Consider the following 18307-nt stretch of genomic DNA (forward strand, 5'->3'; position numbering starts at 1 on the left):
GACAACCCTAAATCCTCTGAGTTGAATGGATGTTCTATGTCAATGCTGTTCTATTGTCACACTTATAAATAAAATATGAAGGAGTCTACTTTCACATAGACCCATAAATGGGCTCATTTATGAGTTTAATAAAGCATGTGTATTCAGTGCAATTAGATAAGCATATGTATAGAGCAATAAACTATTCCTGTATAAAATCAGCACACGTGTAAAAGAGACTATATCCCAGTGTGGATAAAAAAGTACATGGTTAGATTATTAACTGATCTCTCTTAAGCTTTTTTGACTTAACTATGAGGCGGCCATGACTATTTGCATTTTTTCTGCAATTATGGATTTTCCCTGTGTCTAAACATGTGGTAAATATAATCTATTCAATGGAAGAATACAGTGGCTTCAACAAAGAAAAGTGTGGTATCATGCACAAGAACGGGGTGAATAATTCAGTGAGGTTCACCTGACCCAGTCTCATCCCTTGGACTATGGAAGTGCTCCATCCAGGTGTAAAAAATGCATAACTTGTGAAGTTATAATTGCAAGGGAAATAGCTACAGATATTTCTGCTGTCTCAGTATCAGGGACTCACATGTCATAGGCTTTTCCTGAACTGGGGGATGTGTCCAGTGTGAGGCTAGGGGTTTGCAGAACAACGTGAGATGGATTCTGTTGATTCTCATCAGTTGTTTTCTGGTGGAGAGGGGAAGGGGTAACTGTGGTTGTTCAGCTTGCTACAGAAACCCACTGCATTGGGCCCATTTCTGCACTGGATGTTATACAGGCATTAGCTTAACTCACAGGTAGGAAACTCATTAGTCTGGTGGAGTAACTGTGGCCTGATGTCTATTTGATGTGCCTCTTCCAGGTCAAATGAGTGGCTCAGTATCAGGCCAATATCCTCAGGTGCAGTATTTCAAGAATCTGCTCTCTTTGATTTTCATTACTGTGGGTTGGCTGACATGTACAATAGATTGTAAGTTCTCTGACTAGCAGATTCCTATCATTACTATCCTGGCATATGTTAATTTGTCAATATAATGTTCAGGTCTGTCAGCAGGAAAAGCACTACCTGGGGTATGTAGTTCCTGAGATGAATGGGTTGATGATCATTCACATGTGGCACTTGGAGATGGATTTGCCAGCGAAGTTTTATTGTGCTTTTGATAGAGAAGCAATATAGCTAATAAGGAAAAGGGAGCAGGCAGTTGAAACTGGGCAATTACTTTTCAGAGCATTTATCTGAACCTGCTTTAGCTGATAAAAGAATTCCTCTGGTGTTTCCAGTTAGAGGTGACTGATAGGTTTTTCCAGATAGAGGTACTGATAGAGAACTGAAGTTATTTGCAATCGTGATGGAAGTGCAGGGTTGTAAGAGAAGAAACATAAAAACTGCAAGGCCAGGACAGCAATGTGTGAGCTCCCATCAGTGTGGGACAGTGACAGAGCATGATGGATGGTAAACCTGAGGAGACCACGCCTGAGGAGCTCAGTCTCCTGAGAAGGTGAGAGCATCTGAGGCTGGACAAATACCTCCAGTGATCTTGGGAAGACATTCAGAGAACGTTAGCTCAGAGACTGACTCAGCTGGGATTTGCACATTTACTGCCAGGATTTTGACTGTTTGATTAATTTTTGCTTTCCAGAAGCTTTTTAAAATCAGCTTTCTCAGTCTGGGTGTCACCAGTGTCTTTTGGGTCATCTACTGCCTTCCAAATGGAGTTATCAACCTGTTAGTGCTCAGTCAGCCCCAGTGATTTTGATCTCTCCCACATTTATGTCTCCACACATAGAAAGGGGTGGTACCTCACATCCAGTGGCATGGCCCAGCCCCTCTTGCTAGGCACAGGGAGAGAGCCTGGCCTTTCTAGGAGATAGATTCAGAATAAATTGGGCATGAGCTAAAGGTTTAGGAGGTAGGTTGGGAATAGCACATCGGTTTCCTGTCTCCTGAAGACTCCCTAAAAAGGACTTTTTCCACTTTCAGTGCCATCATGATCGTTTTTTGCAAGAATGAGTAAAGTCTGCTGTATGAATGAATACACAAAAATTGATTTTACAAGTGAATCTTAGAACACAGATTGATTTTGTAGCTTCAGAGAAAGTCCTTCTGGATGCAATAACCCAGGCAGTCTTCACCCAGCCTGGCATGGCAGGAAGCATCTATCTGATAAGTGAACTATTTTAGGTAAATCATTGTGCCTACAAAGACCTGCTTTGTTTGTGTATGGGTGGAGCTCAAAAAGGGAAAAAAAAAGAGTACCACTCATTTTATTAGTCATGGTCAGACCTTATTATCCAGCCCAGGGAAAAAAAGAGGCATCAGCTTTTAAATTGTGCAGTTCTTAGGAGAACTGAAATTCTCGTGTAGTATCAAAACAGACTCATGGACCAAGGAGTGTTTCTGGGATGGAGCACTCCACCCTGCCTCATAAAAGATGCACTAGAATCCAGTATTCTGTCTGTAGATTCTGGCCAAAATCCTCTAAGTCTTGAGGAATAGTTATACCTTTTTTGCTCAGAAAACATAAACTGCAAAGTGAATCTCATGCTGAACTCTGCACTGCAAATGGCAGAAGCTAAAATAGTTGTGGAAGAATCTGCTATTTTGAAGTGCAAATTTTTAAGTGAGGTAAAAATCCTAAAGATTTAGAAATTTCCCACAAACATACTCCTAAAATGTTATGTCAGTCAAAATATTTTGATAAAATTCAAAGTTTTTGTTGTCTTTTGTTTTGAGTTGACTGATCGAAAAAAAGGGGAACAAAATGAAAAAAAACATCTGAAAAGGTAAACCAGGATATTTTGCTGTTACAAAAACCTTTTTTCAGTTTTAAATTCAGTAATACTTTCATGAGAACCTGCACTCATCATGAAATATCTTACTTTGAATTGATGTGTAGCATCTCATCTTCTTTCCCTAGTTCCTTATTTTAATTACAGCTCTTCTGTAAATGGGTGTGCATTGCTCTCCTGCACTGCCAGGAGCAGGGTATGGGAACTGATGAGTGCTTACTGCCAGAGATGTCAGTACCATGTAGAAAAAGTGATTTTACCCTCTTTGAAGGTTTTTTTTTTTTTCCTTCTCATTATCTGTGAGCTCAGTCGAGCCCTGGATCAAATGTGCAAGTCCCAGAGTGGTTATACCTGCCTGCATCAGGAAGGAGTTTGGCGTGGTGCCTGCCTGTGGACATTATTGGATTTTACCAGGTGCTGCTGTTGACTGTCTAGACCTCCATTAATCATTCTTTGCATGAGCTGAACGTGTTTGCAGGCTTCTTTATGCTGTAAAGGCGCCCTTTCTTTCCCCTGTGGCTTTCTCTGCCTCCCACTACGTATTTCAAGGAAATGTATGTGTTTGCAATCTGGAGGCTTTCCATTCTGGGGTGACTGTGTTTTATGGTGCTGACTGGAATTCCTGGAGCTGTTCACTCTGCTCCATTCACTTGTTAAATCACTGATGCTGTGAACTGATGAATTAGGATGCCGTGTCTAAGCACTCGTTGCCCAGATGAAGTATCCCTTTCCTCATGTGAAAATCTGGCAGTGCTGACCACAGACTAAACTTCACAGTGATGGCATGTGAAATGACCTTCATGGTCTCCTTGCTTGAACTGTGAAAAAAACTCACTGTACAGGCAGAAAGTTCCATTTATTTTCTGAACCTTAGTAGTTTGGCTGCGCTAAGCACTGCCATATATATTTCTCTCTCCTCTGCAATCCAATGTATTCGAATCTTCAAACTTACTTCCAATAGCCTCTGCTCATCCAAACCTTTTCAAGAATGGTGTGTTTATATTTCAACACAACCCTAATATTTATTTCTTCCAGCAAATGTCAAGAACATATAATTTTCATTTGGTAAAGCATTTTTTGTTTTGTTTCTGCTAAATCATCTCACATACAAGACTTTAAATGCTCAAGAGAGAGTTGAATGGTACTTACTGTTCAAATATTTCTTTGTTGTAGTAACAAATCTTTAAATGTAGCCCTGCTTCTACAAAAACAAAGCCCTGATTAATTTCATATTTATCTCAGCAGCTGTTTCAAGGAAGACCTGCCAGATATTGATCCAAATATAGTAGACGTGCAGCAACAAAAGGGGAAGAGGGTAAATGGGTTTAGATGAAGGCATCATTTACCAGCAGAAACTTAAGAGGAATGTGAAAAATTATAGCATTTGTCCTCCAGATTTGGCTTTAACAGCTGCGATCATGCATTTTTTGGACACAGCTGTGTTTTATATCTTTGCTGTTTGAATGAAGACAGGAAGCTTCTCAAATAGTGTTTATTTGCTCAATTAAATAGGAGACCGAATGCCTGCAGAGCTTTGGGTCCCAGTTCTGGGCTGGGCTGTAACGATGCAGATCAGGATTTTTACCTGGGTAGAAGAGAGCTCAACACAACCCTGCTGAACCCTGACAGAGATACCAGTGGGACCTGCACCTCTCAGAATGACTCCCAGCACTCCTGGGATCATGGTTACATATTGGAAAAAGGTTTTCATACACCTAGCTGGTGTCAGTTCTTCCTAGCTTACATCATTTTACAGCAGAATTGCTTTGAGTTCAGAGCCATTTTTCTTAGATGTAAAAACTGAATACCAAAGTGAGTTGCTTGCTTGAGAACAGCAGAAGAACCCATCTGGCACCAGTTAGCTTCTGCTGCAGTAGATGGGTTTTTCTGCCTTTCTGTTCCCTTCCTGTTGACTTGGGGCCAGAGGCAGGGGTCGAATGTGGATGTTGTGCAGCCCACACATCTGCATTCTTGTGCCATTCACAGACACACCTCATGTCCCCGAAGAGCAGTGGCTGTAAACCAGAGATAGGAGGTATGTCTCTGCCTGGACCTCACTGGCTCCAAGTCTTTTTACAACATGTCACTGAAATTTCTCTAGATCACTGCTTTATGTCCAGCTCCAGCCACTGTGAAACTGGCTTTGATTTCTTTCTTTCTCTCTAAGAAAAGTGAGAATGAGTGATTCCTTTTCTATGCTGAAAGAGAATAAACAAATTTAGGTCACAGTAAGGAAGAAAGAATTAATTGGAAGTGGAGCCTGGGTGACTGTTTATTCTCTAATTCCAAAAGAGCATTGTGAAACCAAGTTCAAAAATGCGAGAAGGAAAATCTAGGATGAAGATTGTCCACCTACAGTCTTTTAGGTGGCTGAAGTTCTCTGGTGGGAGCTTGCTGTGAGTTGTTATTCCAGAGTAATGGTGCTCTTGGGTTGTGCCTCACTGAGTTCCTCCCCTGGTGTCTGATAGAGCAGCACAGAAGGGAGAGGTGAGCATTAGGAGTTCTGAGTGTCCCAGGATCTTTGAAAAGACAGTCTGCCTCATCCCACTGAGCAGCTGCTGTTGCTGGGGGATGTGGGTGACAGCTCAGACTGACAGCACAGAAACACATTTCTTCACTGGGATAACAGGCAAGGTACAATTTGCTGAGAAGTATTAAATAGAACAAAATATTTTAATAAATTATGGTGGTTCAGGAGTGCTTGGCAAACAGGTCTACTAAAAAGTACTTTATCTGGTCCTTTAAGTGTACTGGAAAGTAAATTATGAATACAGGTACTGACTGTTTCTATTGAGAAGGTGAACTTCAGGCTCAACGTGGTGATGTGAAATCAAAGTATGAAAGTCAGTAAGTGATGCTTTTTATAAAGCTCTCTGTCTAGTTTTACTTCCAAGCTGAGTAAATAAACCACACAAGAAATGAATAAAAAAATGCAATTAATCAAAAATATTAACACATAAATCACTGAAGTGATCCTTGGTGCATTTTGATATGGAAGCTAGGCAGCAGAGTTAGTAAGGTCTCCTATGAAATGAGGCCTTTGGGATAACAGTTTGTGCTTGGAAGCTTTTACATACCTGCTTTTCTCTTCTCCCTCCCCCTTTTCCACCCTCAGCTTTGAACCAATTGGCTGATTACAGCCACATTTATCAAAGAAGTGGTGATCTCGAAAATAATTTCTTGCAGATTTTGCTCCTATGTATCGATGCCTGAAGAGCTACTTGTTATTCTGACAGTGTCTCCTGACAAGGTTATGCTGACCCTCCTTAAAAGAGGCCTGCTCTCCCCGTTAACAAATCATATTTAAATGAGATGCTGGACATGTCAGATCTGGGCTTTTAGTGGTCCAACAGGAATGCCAAATGTGCTGCTTCATCATTAGCTCGTGACTGCAAAATGGGAATGGAAATGTTATGTTATTTCAGCTAATCAAGTGCTGAAGATTCCAAATGCTAGAAGCTTTGGCCAAACCATAAGGGTGAAAAATACACATAATCAATAGGTATCTGAAAGATTAATCAGAAAGCATGAAGTCCTTAAATTCATTTGGTACCTAGCAAGCCAGCTCTTGCCAAAGAAAATACAATTTAGAGTGTGCCTGCATTAAAGAGGAAATTTGAGAAAATAACCTTATGAAAGTACCCTAGAAACCAAAATAGAGGCATTTATTTTTACAAAATTATCACATCTGCTTCTGAGTTCCAATTTTATGCCCCCCCTTTTTTTTTTTTATCCAGAATACTTATCCTAAGTATTATTTTCACAAATATTCTAGGGTATTTTTTTTAGACTTAGAAGCTGCTCTTTGTCTTTGCTTAAAAGCAGTGGAGCAACCGAAATGACTTATCAACTATCAAATAATTTCTGCTCACCATTGCAAATCTAGTCCAGATGAGCACAGCCAAGAGGCTGATGGATTGTCCAAATACCTTGATTTGAGTGTTTTTTCCAGTTTCTGGTCAAATATCAATACCGGAAAAAAATTAAGCACCACAATCAACATTAATTGCCTTACTAAAGTGGTTACTTGTGCGTAATAGATATGAGTATTGATGTATCATCTTGGGAGCCAGGAATAAGGCATGTCTTGCTTGGAAAATGTGGAGGAAGCTTGATTGTTACTGATGCTTTTCCCGATCAATTGCTAAATTGGGAAGGGTTGGAGTTGTTGCTTTTAAGCAATAAATTTAATAAGCACGGCCAGACTATTCAAAAGGAGCCTCGCGTCATTTCCTCAACCCAGGCTGAGGTAACTGAAGAAAAATGACTGACTGTCAGAGATGACAGATTGTCCCAGATTGCCTCACCAGAGTTTATCAGAGCTTCATTATGGCGAGGCCAACTTTTTTAGGATGGCGTCAATAGCTGGAAATATTTGGATATTGCAACTTGATTTTTTTTTTAATTTTTTTTTTAATCAATTGCCTGTGAGGTGTCCCCACAATTATGTTAGCCTTTTGTGTTTTCACATCCATTTTCAGCTTTGGTTTTGCAGGCCGTTATTACTCATTATTTTTAATTCCCTGGGCTTACATTTATGGTTTCCTGAAAAATAATTTATTGGAATTAATTCCAGGCAGCTGAAGACTGTAGTATGAATATAGGTAGCTGCAGACTTCAAGCAAGACAAGCTCCTTAAACAAAAACGGCATGACTGATGGTCCCTGCCCTGAAGAGGTTACACTCTAAACAGTTTTCTTATCTCACACTTCTTTCTCTGAGCTATCAGTACCTGATTAATATCTGGCCACCTGTTTGTGCAGGGTAAGTGCTCTCTTGAAGGGACCCTCTCTGCAGCAAGCTCTGCAACTGAAAGTAGAAATGATGTGCAGCAGCTTTCTGTCTTGCAACAATTGAAATACATTAAATAATAACTTTGGACAAGCAGGTTTAGAAATCAAGTGCTAATTTTCTGCAAAAAGTCAGAAGAACGTGGAGTTATCACTGTGCTGGGGGAATGAAATTGTGTGGATGAGCCTAAAGACCCACAGATCTTGTTACAGGTTAGTACCATTCATCACATTAAACAAAAAAATTGCAAGCAGAATTACTTCTGCAAGAATGTGGCCAACACTCTCGAAATAGAATTAAATTTTCTCAAAATGATGAATGCCATCCATTTGTATGTTTCCTGCACTGAAGTATAAAAAGAAGTACCCACTTTTGCACTTTTGTATTTCGTATTTCATACAGGAGTTTGCATGCCTATGTGATGAATGAAGTAGGGAAATTGTCTTTATAATAAAGAGCATTGTTTGGAGTTTTGTATTATTGGTGTAACAGGGGTTACATATTGATGTGTTTTGAACATAAGAATTTGATGATTATTCTTCTTCCTTTCCACCCTTTCCACTCCTCTTTGCTAACAGTTTCATACTTGAAAATGTACTAAGCTTGTTGGAAATTTGGTTGGAAATTTGGTTGGAAATTTTGCTTTTCTGCACCTTGCAGGCCTGGAGAGGCTGCAAACCTTCAGCAGATGGACTCCAGCCTGTATTTACATTTCTTGGTTCCCTACCTGGAATATCTGTTTCAGTGCAGGCTGAACTCCTAGTCATGGTGATGTATAATCAAGAGTGTCAGTGTATGACACTGCCTTTGCTCTGCAGCTAGAGGCAGGTTTGATTTTGGATCTGTTTGTGTCTAAGACTTTAGTTCAGATTCATCAACGGAGGATTTCAGTCTTCTAGGACATTCCTGTTCTGCTTACTGAAACAGGTTTTATGCTGTCATCAATAAGTATTAACTTATTGTTTTACATCAAATTAGGTAAATTGGCAGGTTGGCAGTGGGGAGGGGAGCTGGAATTAAGCTAATACTGTCTATGCCTTGGTGTGGTTGCAGTGGGTGGTGGTGGTGTATTTATTTACTTACATCAGAAAACAGAGATTGCACTTAGCTGCTACTTGTCCTCTGTTGGGCTCCCCATGTGTCTCTATGGCTCCTGCATCTCTTTGCCAAGTGTTTGAAGAAATCCTTGGAAAAGTCTGTTCAGGATAACAGGGATCACTGATTTGGCAGAAGTTCCTGAAGATCCTCTAAAGCTTTGCAAGAAAAATAACACAAAACACAAAACACAACCCCCTTTCTGTTCATTGATTTCTGATTTGCTTCCTTGTCTCAACCCTTGCTCCAAAAGGCAAGAGGCAGTAGCACCTCCAAGAAAGCTTCTTTTACAGCCTTTTTTTGGCATTAGTTTTGAAAGGATCAGATGTCTGACCTTTCAGCAGTAGGTAAAAGGAGAATAAAAGATCTGTATTCCCGACAGTGTTTGGAAGTGCCTGGTCTCCCTAGTTTTTCTTTGCACTGACTGTTGTATGCAGTGTGCTCTGGATGTACCAATAAATAATGATAATAATAATAATAATAATAATAATAGTAAAGAGCTATTGTCTCTGAGTGCTCCTGTCTGGCACTGTGTTGAGACTGTTCAAGTTAGCAAACTCTCAACATATATTTGTCTAGAGTACCTCCTCTGAAGAGTATTCCTGTCCTTGTTCCAGCCCAGAAACCTAGTTAAAAGCTTTATAGAGTTGTTTTCCATTGAATATGTAGGAGATGGATCTTGTTAGCAGAGTGTTTTCAGAAGTCAAAGAGGTAGAGTGCAGTGAAAATCCTCCTGTGTGTTTGTGCACTGGGAATATTTCTGTGGAGCCTAAACAATCTCACAATTTCTACATACCCATACCTCTTTTTCTGAGGATGACTACTACTGTGTCCCCTTGAAAAGCTATTCTGAAAGCTGCTCAGACATGACTTGAATCAACATGTCCTTTTATTCTTTCTCCTCTCTTCTCATGAGGGAAAAGAAGAGATGTGTTTGCAAGGGAATGCTGTGGTGTTGTTTGGCCCCATGAATTGCCAGTGACAGGCCAGATAACTGCCTTGGGCTTCTGAGAAGGGAGGAGCAGGGGCTGGGAGCAAAGTCTGACTGCAGATTGGAAAAGGGCCTGCAGCATTTGGAAGATGAGTCGTGAGGGAAAAGGGCCCCAGTGGTAACAGGGCACGTGCTGGGTCAGGAGGGCAGTCCTGTCAGGGACTAATTGCCAGGCATTTTTCTGGGCGTGACACTTTTCTGGAAGTGAAACTTTTTAAAGTGGCCTTTAGAAAAGAAGACACCCAAATTTAAAAGTAATGCTAAGGCACAGGACCCTGCTTATTGACTTTGGGTGGCTTCAATATGTTCAAAGCAGAATCCATTGTATGTACACATGAAGAGCTTCTATACAGATGTATTTGATTCTGTTTCTAATTGTGTGAAAGTATGTGTTTTTAGTGAATATTTGAATTACATGTGTTTGGAAAGTTAGAGATTAAACTGTAATCTAGACGCTTGAATTTCACGTAAATTACATCATAGTCAATTTAATATGGCCTTTCTTATAGCTTTTATATTGTACTATCTCTCATCTTTCATGTTAATCATTCCTTGCTTTGCTCTGAAGCACCGAACACCAGCAATAAAAGCCAAGTCTCACTGTGGCTGCCCACAATATTAATTATCCTGATGTGCTTTTATTCCTGCAGTGAAGATGTTTGCAAACGAGGATTCACTGTTATTATCGATATGCGGGGATCCAAGTGGGATTTGATCAAGCCTCTCCTAAAAACTCTCCAAGAAGCCTTTCCTGCTGAGATTCATGTTGCCCTGATTATAAAACCTGATAATTTCTGGCAGAAGCAGAAAACAAACTTTGGCAGTTCCAAGTTCATCTTTGAGGTGAGAGCCGTGTAGAAATGCATTGTAAAGCATTATCTCTGACACAAACTTTTCTTCAGGTAAAAAATCCTGTGACTGAAAGCAAAAAATAATCCAAGGACAGGTGACAGGAGTGGGCTGACACCCTGGCATCTGGTTGTTTTTGAGTGGGTTTTTTTTTATGGTGGTGGGGGTTTTTTTGTTTTTTGTTTTTTGGTTTTTTTTTGTTGTTTGTTTGTTTGTTTGGGTTTTGTTTTTGTTTTTGTTTTTTTGTTTTTTGTTTTTTTGGGGTTGTTGGTTTTTTTTTTTTTTTTGGTGGTGGTTGGTTGGTTGGTTTGGGGTTTTGTTTTTGTTTTTTGGGGGTTTTTTTGTGGCATTTATTTTGGGTGATGTTGCCTTAAGTCTTTCCTTTGTTTGTCATGGGAAAACAAAAACAAAAAACCACAACACCAAGTTGGCCAAAATGCTAAAAATACAGTTTCTCTAGATGCAAATTTTTGAGTTTGCTACTTTACCTCTACCCAGCTTCCAGTAGTGGCTTTTTCTTAATAAAAGGCATTCACTAAATTTTTACCTCTTTCATTTAAGTGAGATTTAGAGTTCAGGAATAGCACTAACAACTCGTATGAATGATACAGTGTCTCAGACACGTCCTTTGAGGAGTAACCAGTATATAACAACTGCATAATTAAGGGGAATTTTTCTAACTTTGCTGTTGATGAAGACAAAGCAGCTGTGTTCTCAATTCCACTTCAGATTTCTGTGAATTTCCACTTCTTGCCTAAAAAGAAGCAAAACTCAGGTGCATGAAGTGCTCATACATCAATCATGCCATGCCATGACTTAGTCATTGTGTTATTTTTTAATAATTCACTGAGAAATACTTATATTGCTGTCTGTTTTACCAGTCCATTCATTTCAGAGAGACACAGAGATTTTGCACCTTCAGACTGCAGAAGAGAATTTGGCTATAGCTCTTAATGTTTATTGCAATGAAAGACTGCATTTAAATCTCTGTTTAAGTTTTGTTGAAGTCAGTGTGATATAAATATGTCCTTATTTTCAGCCTATTCTTGCAAGGACCCTTGAATTGCTCCGGGGAATGAGATTGGTGTTACTCATTAATACAATTTTACATTATTATCACATTTTAAGTGTTTCACAAAATCCAGTCAACTCATAAATTTTGCTTTGATTAAATAAATCTTTACACTCCTTGGTACTTTTGAGGACAGATAAAATAGCAGAGTTCAAGTATGTATTTTTAGAACATTTGTTAGTTTTTAAAATTAATAAATACCTTCTGGAGGGTTGAAATATATTTTTAAAATGTGGAGTTTTTGTGATGATACTAAAGAGTAAACTGTGACCAAGTTATGCCTCACAGTTACAGCTCTGAGTCTGTATTGTTTAAAAAGCTCTGGATTCGTTTGCTGTAAACGCTGGAATCTATTAAGGATATTTTCATTTTGTGTGTGTTGTCAGTGCCTCTGAGCCTCACTCTGTCTGCAGGGCTGTTCACATGGGTGTCCAATGGTCCACAAATGTTTGGGCCAGAGGAGAAGAGTCACTGAGTATTGGACCACCTGCCGACACTCAGAATCGTAGGATGGTTTGAGTCCTTCAATTCCATGATTCAAACAAAGATTTCCTAGGTTGTGGTCCACCCTGCAAGTCAAGGAACTTTTATTGAAAGGATTCTTTGGGATGCTGCTGCTTGTCAATAAGCTCAGGCTCCTGGGCAGCTCATGCTCTCTCATAAGAACTGTGAATATCAAACAAGGTCAATATGGCCCACGTTGATTTGATTTATGTGGGGCAATTCACAGGTGCCCTCTCTGCACTGACCTCTCATGGCAATTTCCCACAGCCCAGATCAAACACGAGGGCCTTGGCAGGAACACACTGCAGTGGAAGGCAATGGAAGTCTCTGTTGATTTATCCCATCCACAAACTCAGCAGTACCCAGTGTCAGTTTTAAGGCCAAACTTCTCTTTTGAGCTTAATGGAAGCATTATGTCTGTGCCAGGGCACTGTAGGAGCCTTGGTGGGCACTGATGAGCTGGATTTTGGGGAGTGAGATTCTGGCACAGTGTTTCTGTGTCACAGTCCAGAGAGAAGCATGTACACAGATCTTCGCCCAGAAAGAGAAAGAAAAGTGTTTGGTTGATGTATGTGGATTCCAAAGTTTCCTGTCACTTTGAGAAATGAACCAGGCAGCTTATTTAGCATTAATTCAGAGGTGCCTTCAAGACGATTTTCTTTCTCCTGCTGAAAGAGGCTAAATAATGGACAGCACTTTTTAAATTGATTTCAAAAAGAAGGATGAGCAATGCCTAGGAAACAGTAAGTGCCTACTTGCCTCACTAAAATTGTTTTTATTAGAGTTTCAAGAACCACTTAAAAATCAAATCTGAATAAAGAAAATTTCTGCTGAATTCCAGAAATGAAATTGTCTCATAATGTCAAATTCTGTGCGTGATTAGAGCAATGTTTCCATTAGCCTGACAGACTGCAGGGGGAATCCCAAGAATTATCCATGAAGAGAAGTATTTCCCTGACAAGCACTTAAACTCTGAACTGAATTATCTTCCAGGTCTCAGTGTACAGGTCAAGAGGTTTAAGAATTTGAAAATGCTCTGAAGCGACATACTCACCTTCCCACTGTTAGTTTGCTCCTCCCACTGTCCTCCCTTTTCCTCAAAGCAAGGAACATTACAAGAATGTTTTAAAATAATCTTTCTCCTGAGCTGAAGTTCAGTACAATCTCAATTTTAATACACTGCTGAATGCCTGATCTTTTTGGATGGGTACAAATTGGAAGAAAAAGCCTATTATCAGCCTTTAACCAGTGGCTAGCCTACTGTTTCAGACATAATTTAGGATAATGGTCAGCATTTTAGGTGTTTTTCTTTGTAGATGACTTCTACGAGAGTGCTGTGATTATTGAGTGCCTCCATTTCTGAGGAGCACGAGCTCTGACATTTTTCAGAGGCCTGATCTTTAGGGGATAGATGTGCAGCCACTGATAAGAGACAAGCCTTTAAGGGCTGCCAGCTTGGGTGTTAACATGAGAGCACTGAAAATCTCTAGTTACATATGATGCTCCTAGTTTCAGAAAGAAGTAATTTGTCTAAAAACAAATGGAAAAAGCTATCAGTTACCGTGTCCTTAAACTGTAATCTACTTTCCAGACACCCAGTGCTTTTCTCTATCACCAGTTACTGAGTCTGAATGAACTAAAACCATTTCTCCTTGATTGTGTATGATTCGTGAGCAGTACTTTCTATTGGCAATAATTTCTAGTTGCTAATACTTCAATGACATTTCACTTTTACATTGATTTTCACCTAATTACATTAGGAATTGCTAATATGAAAGAGTGGCAAAAAGCCAACTGGAATAATTTGGAATAAGAAACGCAGAATATTCTCTGTTATGGCAGTCTGCAGTACCTGCTTCTGTTCATATACCTGAAACTTTCGCTTCTGTGTAGCCTCTAGCTGGGGTGTAACACAAGTAGCAGAGTGCCTGTAATGTACCCATTTAGTAGACAGCCCTGTCCAGATATTGCAAAAGCTGCAGTAAAAAGTCTTCAGTGTCCAACTAGGCTGATGAAATCTGTGGCAGAAACATTTTCACTACATCTTTTTCCACTACATCAGGCCAGCTGAAAAAGATAGGCATTATTCCAGTATGTATCACATCTTTTAATAAGTAAATAAACAAACAAATAAATGCCACTAGAAGCAAAGGTTTCAGTCCAATTAATATGTCAAAATTAAACACAAATCCTTGGCGTGCTTTACAATGTTCCTTCAGTTATGTATCGATGAGGAAAATACTCGCTTCCTGCTGTTTATGGGTTGTGCTGTTGATTCTGGTTGGACAGTCCCTGATTTAAGTGCTGTCCTTTTCCCTTCCTTAGACAAGTATGGTGTCTGTGGAAGGCCTGGCAAAGCTCGTGGATCCTTCTCAACTGACGGATGAGTTCGAAGGGTCCTTGGATTACAACCACGACGAATGGATAGAGCTGCGTGTCTCCTTGGAAGAGTTTTTCAACAGTGCCATCCATTTATTATCAAGGCTGGAGGATCTCCAGGAAATGTTGGCTAGGAAGGAGTTTCCAGTTGATGTTGAGGGCTCAAGAAGGCTGATTGATGAGCACACACAGCTTAAGAAAAAAGTGATTAAAGCTCCCGTGGAAGAACTGGATCGTGAGGGCCAGAGGTTGTTGCAATGCATAAGATCCAGTGATGGTTTTTCTGGTAGGAACTGCATTCCTGGAAGTGCAGATTTTCAAAGTCTTGTGCCAAAGATCACCAGCCTTTTGGACAAGCTGCATTCTACCCGGCAGCACTTGCATCAGATGTGGCATGTCCGCAAGTTGAAACTGGACCAGTGCTTTCAGCTACGGCTTTTTGAGCAGGATGCTGAGAAGGTAGGGAGTGTTCTGTTCCTTTTCTCATACTTTAAACAAGATTCTACTGCAAGGGTGACCATTTTTTCTGTAAGTGGCAACAGGAGGTGTTCATCAGCAGTGTAACTCTCATTTTGCCAGCAGATACACTTCATGAGACTCGTAAACCAAATTCACCAAGCTAACTGCTGGATGTAGCAGGCATAGTGATATCCAAGAGAAATTGTTCTGTGTTACCTTTGGTGAAAGTTAACCTGCTTTTCTGTGTCATAATGAGCATATTCGGTAGACATTAGCACAAGAATCTGGGTTTTTTTGATGCTTCTTTTACTAAGGTTATAAATATATTTGTCTTGTCGCAGCACTGAAATGATTTTGGGGTTTGATTCACTATGATTATTGTTTGCACTTCTTGGCGTCTATGGGAAATTTCAAGTATGGGTTTCAGGGAATTTACTTTAGAAAATTCTGTAGCACTAAAGCCTTGGCATTCTTAATGCAGAAGTGCCTGGTACCTTGTTAGGTGATTTTGTGAGAAGTCTTTGTTGGCACATTTAAAATTCCAGGCCATAGAGGTGGGGCATTCTCAGTGGAAGGTACTGAGCTCTAAGACTCGTGTTTGTCTAGTCTGTATATCCATCAAAACCACCGGTCTCTGCATCTTCTTGGCTTAATGTATAATCCAGTCGTTTCACTAACAACTCCTGCCTGGATGGACCCAGGAGGAGCTGCAGAAGAAAAGCAGACTTCATCTGCAGGGGGACCTCATGAGGATGTTTTTTTAATCAGCTGTTAGTGCTTTTTTAAAACACTGTAGAGAAGCACATTGCTGAAACAAACTTAATCTTCGGTAGTGCAGAACAAGACACTTGACCTTGGTTTTCAATGCATGTACTAAATATCTCTAAGACTTACTAGGACTGAAAAAGCTCCATCATTGTATAATCAATTGTTGGGAAACCCTTGAATTCAGATGAGTCCCTCTGAAATAAGGGTCACTGCAGCATCACTCAAAGATGCATAAGAGCAGAGTTTTAATTCCAAATGCTACAATAGTTGCATTCTCCCTGATCCTTCCCAGCAGCGGCTGTACTTCAGGGCATCACTTTGGGTTTTCAGTTTCTTTGGGATGATTCAGGTAACCACTGCTTATTAATACAATTTTATAATTTGTTATTTATAATTTATTTTTTAATAAATTTATAATTTATTATTATTCAATAATATTATTAGTGAATTATTAGTATTTGGGAAGGTATTATATTAATAATGTTAAAAGCTGAAAGGCTCTCAGATGAAGTCAGTGTTTGAGAAGTCCTTGTTGCCAAGCACTGTTCTGGGGCATTGAAGGAAGTCTCCAGGGAGTTTCCTTTCTACTCTCCTGCACGGCCATGAAAGGATGGTGTGATGTAAGTCTAGGCAATGTGGCAGCAGAGCTCTCTGCATGTCTTATTCTCAGACTGATGTGTGTAAGGTCTAGGCAAGTCAATTGAGATGAAGGAAGAAGCAGAGAGAATGTGATTTCTGCCTTTGTAACACTGGCTGTCTTGAGAAATTCCAGTTTGACTAAACCAGGATTCTGCTCTTCTCATCTTCATCTGCCTCACATTAACTAAACACACAGTCAGCTTCTCCCTGCTTAGGCTTTGCTTGCCTTTTCTTGACATCTACATTTTTCCCAAAGAATATAAAATATTTTCTTGTTTTATATTCCCGAATCTGTGGTTTTAATCTTCTCAGTTTGTGAGTCTTTAAAATTCTTCCCAAAGGGTTGCAGGCCCTTTAACATCACATTTCGTATGTGTAGACGGATATAAAATATTGATGTATTTTCCCTCTGTAGCTGCCTTTCTCAGGTCTCTTTGAAGTAGTCTGACCACCTCAGACTGAAAAGTTCTCATTTCATAAAATGTCCAGAGATAAATCCAGTCCGAGTGCTGTCTCCACTGTAGAAATGTCCACCAAAATGTGTGTGTATTGAATTTTAGAGTTTCCAGGTGTCTCCATTTTCTCAGTTGCATTCTACTCAGGTGTAGTAGCAGAGCCCAGTTACTCTTCATCTCCTGGAGAGAGACTCAGCTCCTTTTGTGTAACCTAGACAGGTCATTTAGTTCTAATCAAAGGGCAACTTTAATAGTCTGTGAAGGCTCAAACTCCAACATAAAATTCTGAACATAAACAAGGTTTTAGGGTCTTTTAAAATATCTCTCTATATTCATTGGATGATATTTCAGGAAAACTATTCTAATAAGAAGAAAATGGACAAGGACTTTCATTTTCTGGATGTCTCTGATTTCAAAAATTTCAGATGCCCTCATTGACTGAAAAGCTCTTAAAAATAGGATAGGGAAAAAAAGTAACACAAAGACTAAAACACACAGTATTTTAAGGTAGGTTAATTTTTGAACCCTTTGGAATTACAGTACCCCAGATGTTAAAAGCAAATAAATTCACTTTTCTTTCTCCTAGAGATCCCCTGTATTGGGACATTTAGACATGGCAGTCACTGCCTGGACACACAAAATATTTAAATTACAGGCATTACAACTTACAGAAGTCTGTATAGTTGTGTGCTGAACAACTCATATTATTGCCAGAATAAACAGAGGGAGTGGCAGTCACAGCCAGGGCTTCTCCCACTCAAACCAGTGGGAGAGAGCAGGGCTCTCTGTACAGAAACTTTGTCCCCAAGTCAGGCCTGTAGGGTTTTGCTTTCCTGTGCTGGGGCCAAGGGAGTGCAGAGTGGGGCTATTCCATAGGCAGGAGCAGTACAGTGAGATCGAATCTCCAGATGGAGACTGGAAGCTCCTTGGAGCTCGAGTCAGCAGGCAGGTCAGCCATGTGGGGAGCTTTGGCAGAGGGGTGTGAGGAAGTTCACATGCTGTGCAGTTCTGGCTGTAATGATCTGCTGATAAATAACACATTTCAGCTGCTGGCGAAGCCCTGACCCTCACTGTTCAACAAATTTATTCCTCACCAGCTAATGGAGAAATACGTATGTACATGTATATGATTTTGGAACTAAAACTGAGGCTTTGCTGTGTTTTACTGGGTAACAGGGAAAATATTTTTAGTCACCAGTTACATTAAAAAATGTGTCCCAGTCTAAATTGACTATAGTTTGAAACAAAAAACACGCAATCAACGGAGATCCAAGTATTAGAACTATCTGAGAAATGATAATTCGTTGGTGGAAATCTGGACAGGGAGAAGAATTCAGGCAAGAGTCCACATGTTTTGCACTTGAATAAATACCAAAAAAAGACAAAAACTTATACTTACACTCTATACTTTCCAGCTTTTCTGGAAATCATTTGTAACTGGCACCCAATTTGACTTTTGTAGGAATTTCCACATCATTCCGTGTTGGTTCCACACCAGTTTTACAACCCCAACAT

At 39.9% G+C, this 18307-nt stretch overlaps 1 protein-coding gene across 1 annotated transcript in view; it reads left to right on the forward strand.

The window, feature by feature from the left end:
- Positions 1-18307, forward strand: part of KALRN (kalirin RhoGEF kinase) — a 432237-nt gene that overhangs the window by 146018 nt on the left and 267912 nt on the right. Inside the window, exons 4-5 of the mRNA XM_066323074.1 lie at positions 10318-10510; positions 14418-14930. Of these exons, the coding sequence (XP_066179171.1) occupies positions 10318-10510; positions 14418-14930 (706 nt within the window). The remainder of the gene's footprint in view (positions 1-10317; positions 10511-14417; positions 14931-18307) is intronic.

The sequence above is a fragment of the Sylvia atricapilla genome, chromosome 7, assembly GCF_009819655.1.
Source record: "Sylvia atricapilla isolate bSylAtr1 chromosome 7, bSylAtr1.pri, whole genome shotgun sequence".
Classification (NCBI taxonomy): domain Eukaryota; kingdom Metazoa; phylum Chordata; class Aves; order Passeriformes; family Sylviidae; genus Sylvia; species Sylvia atricapilla.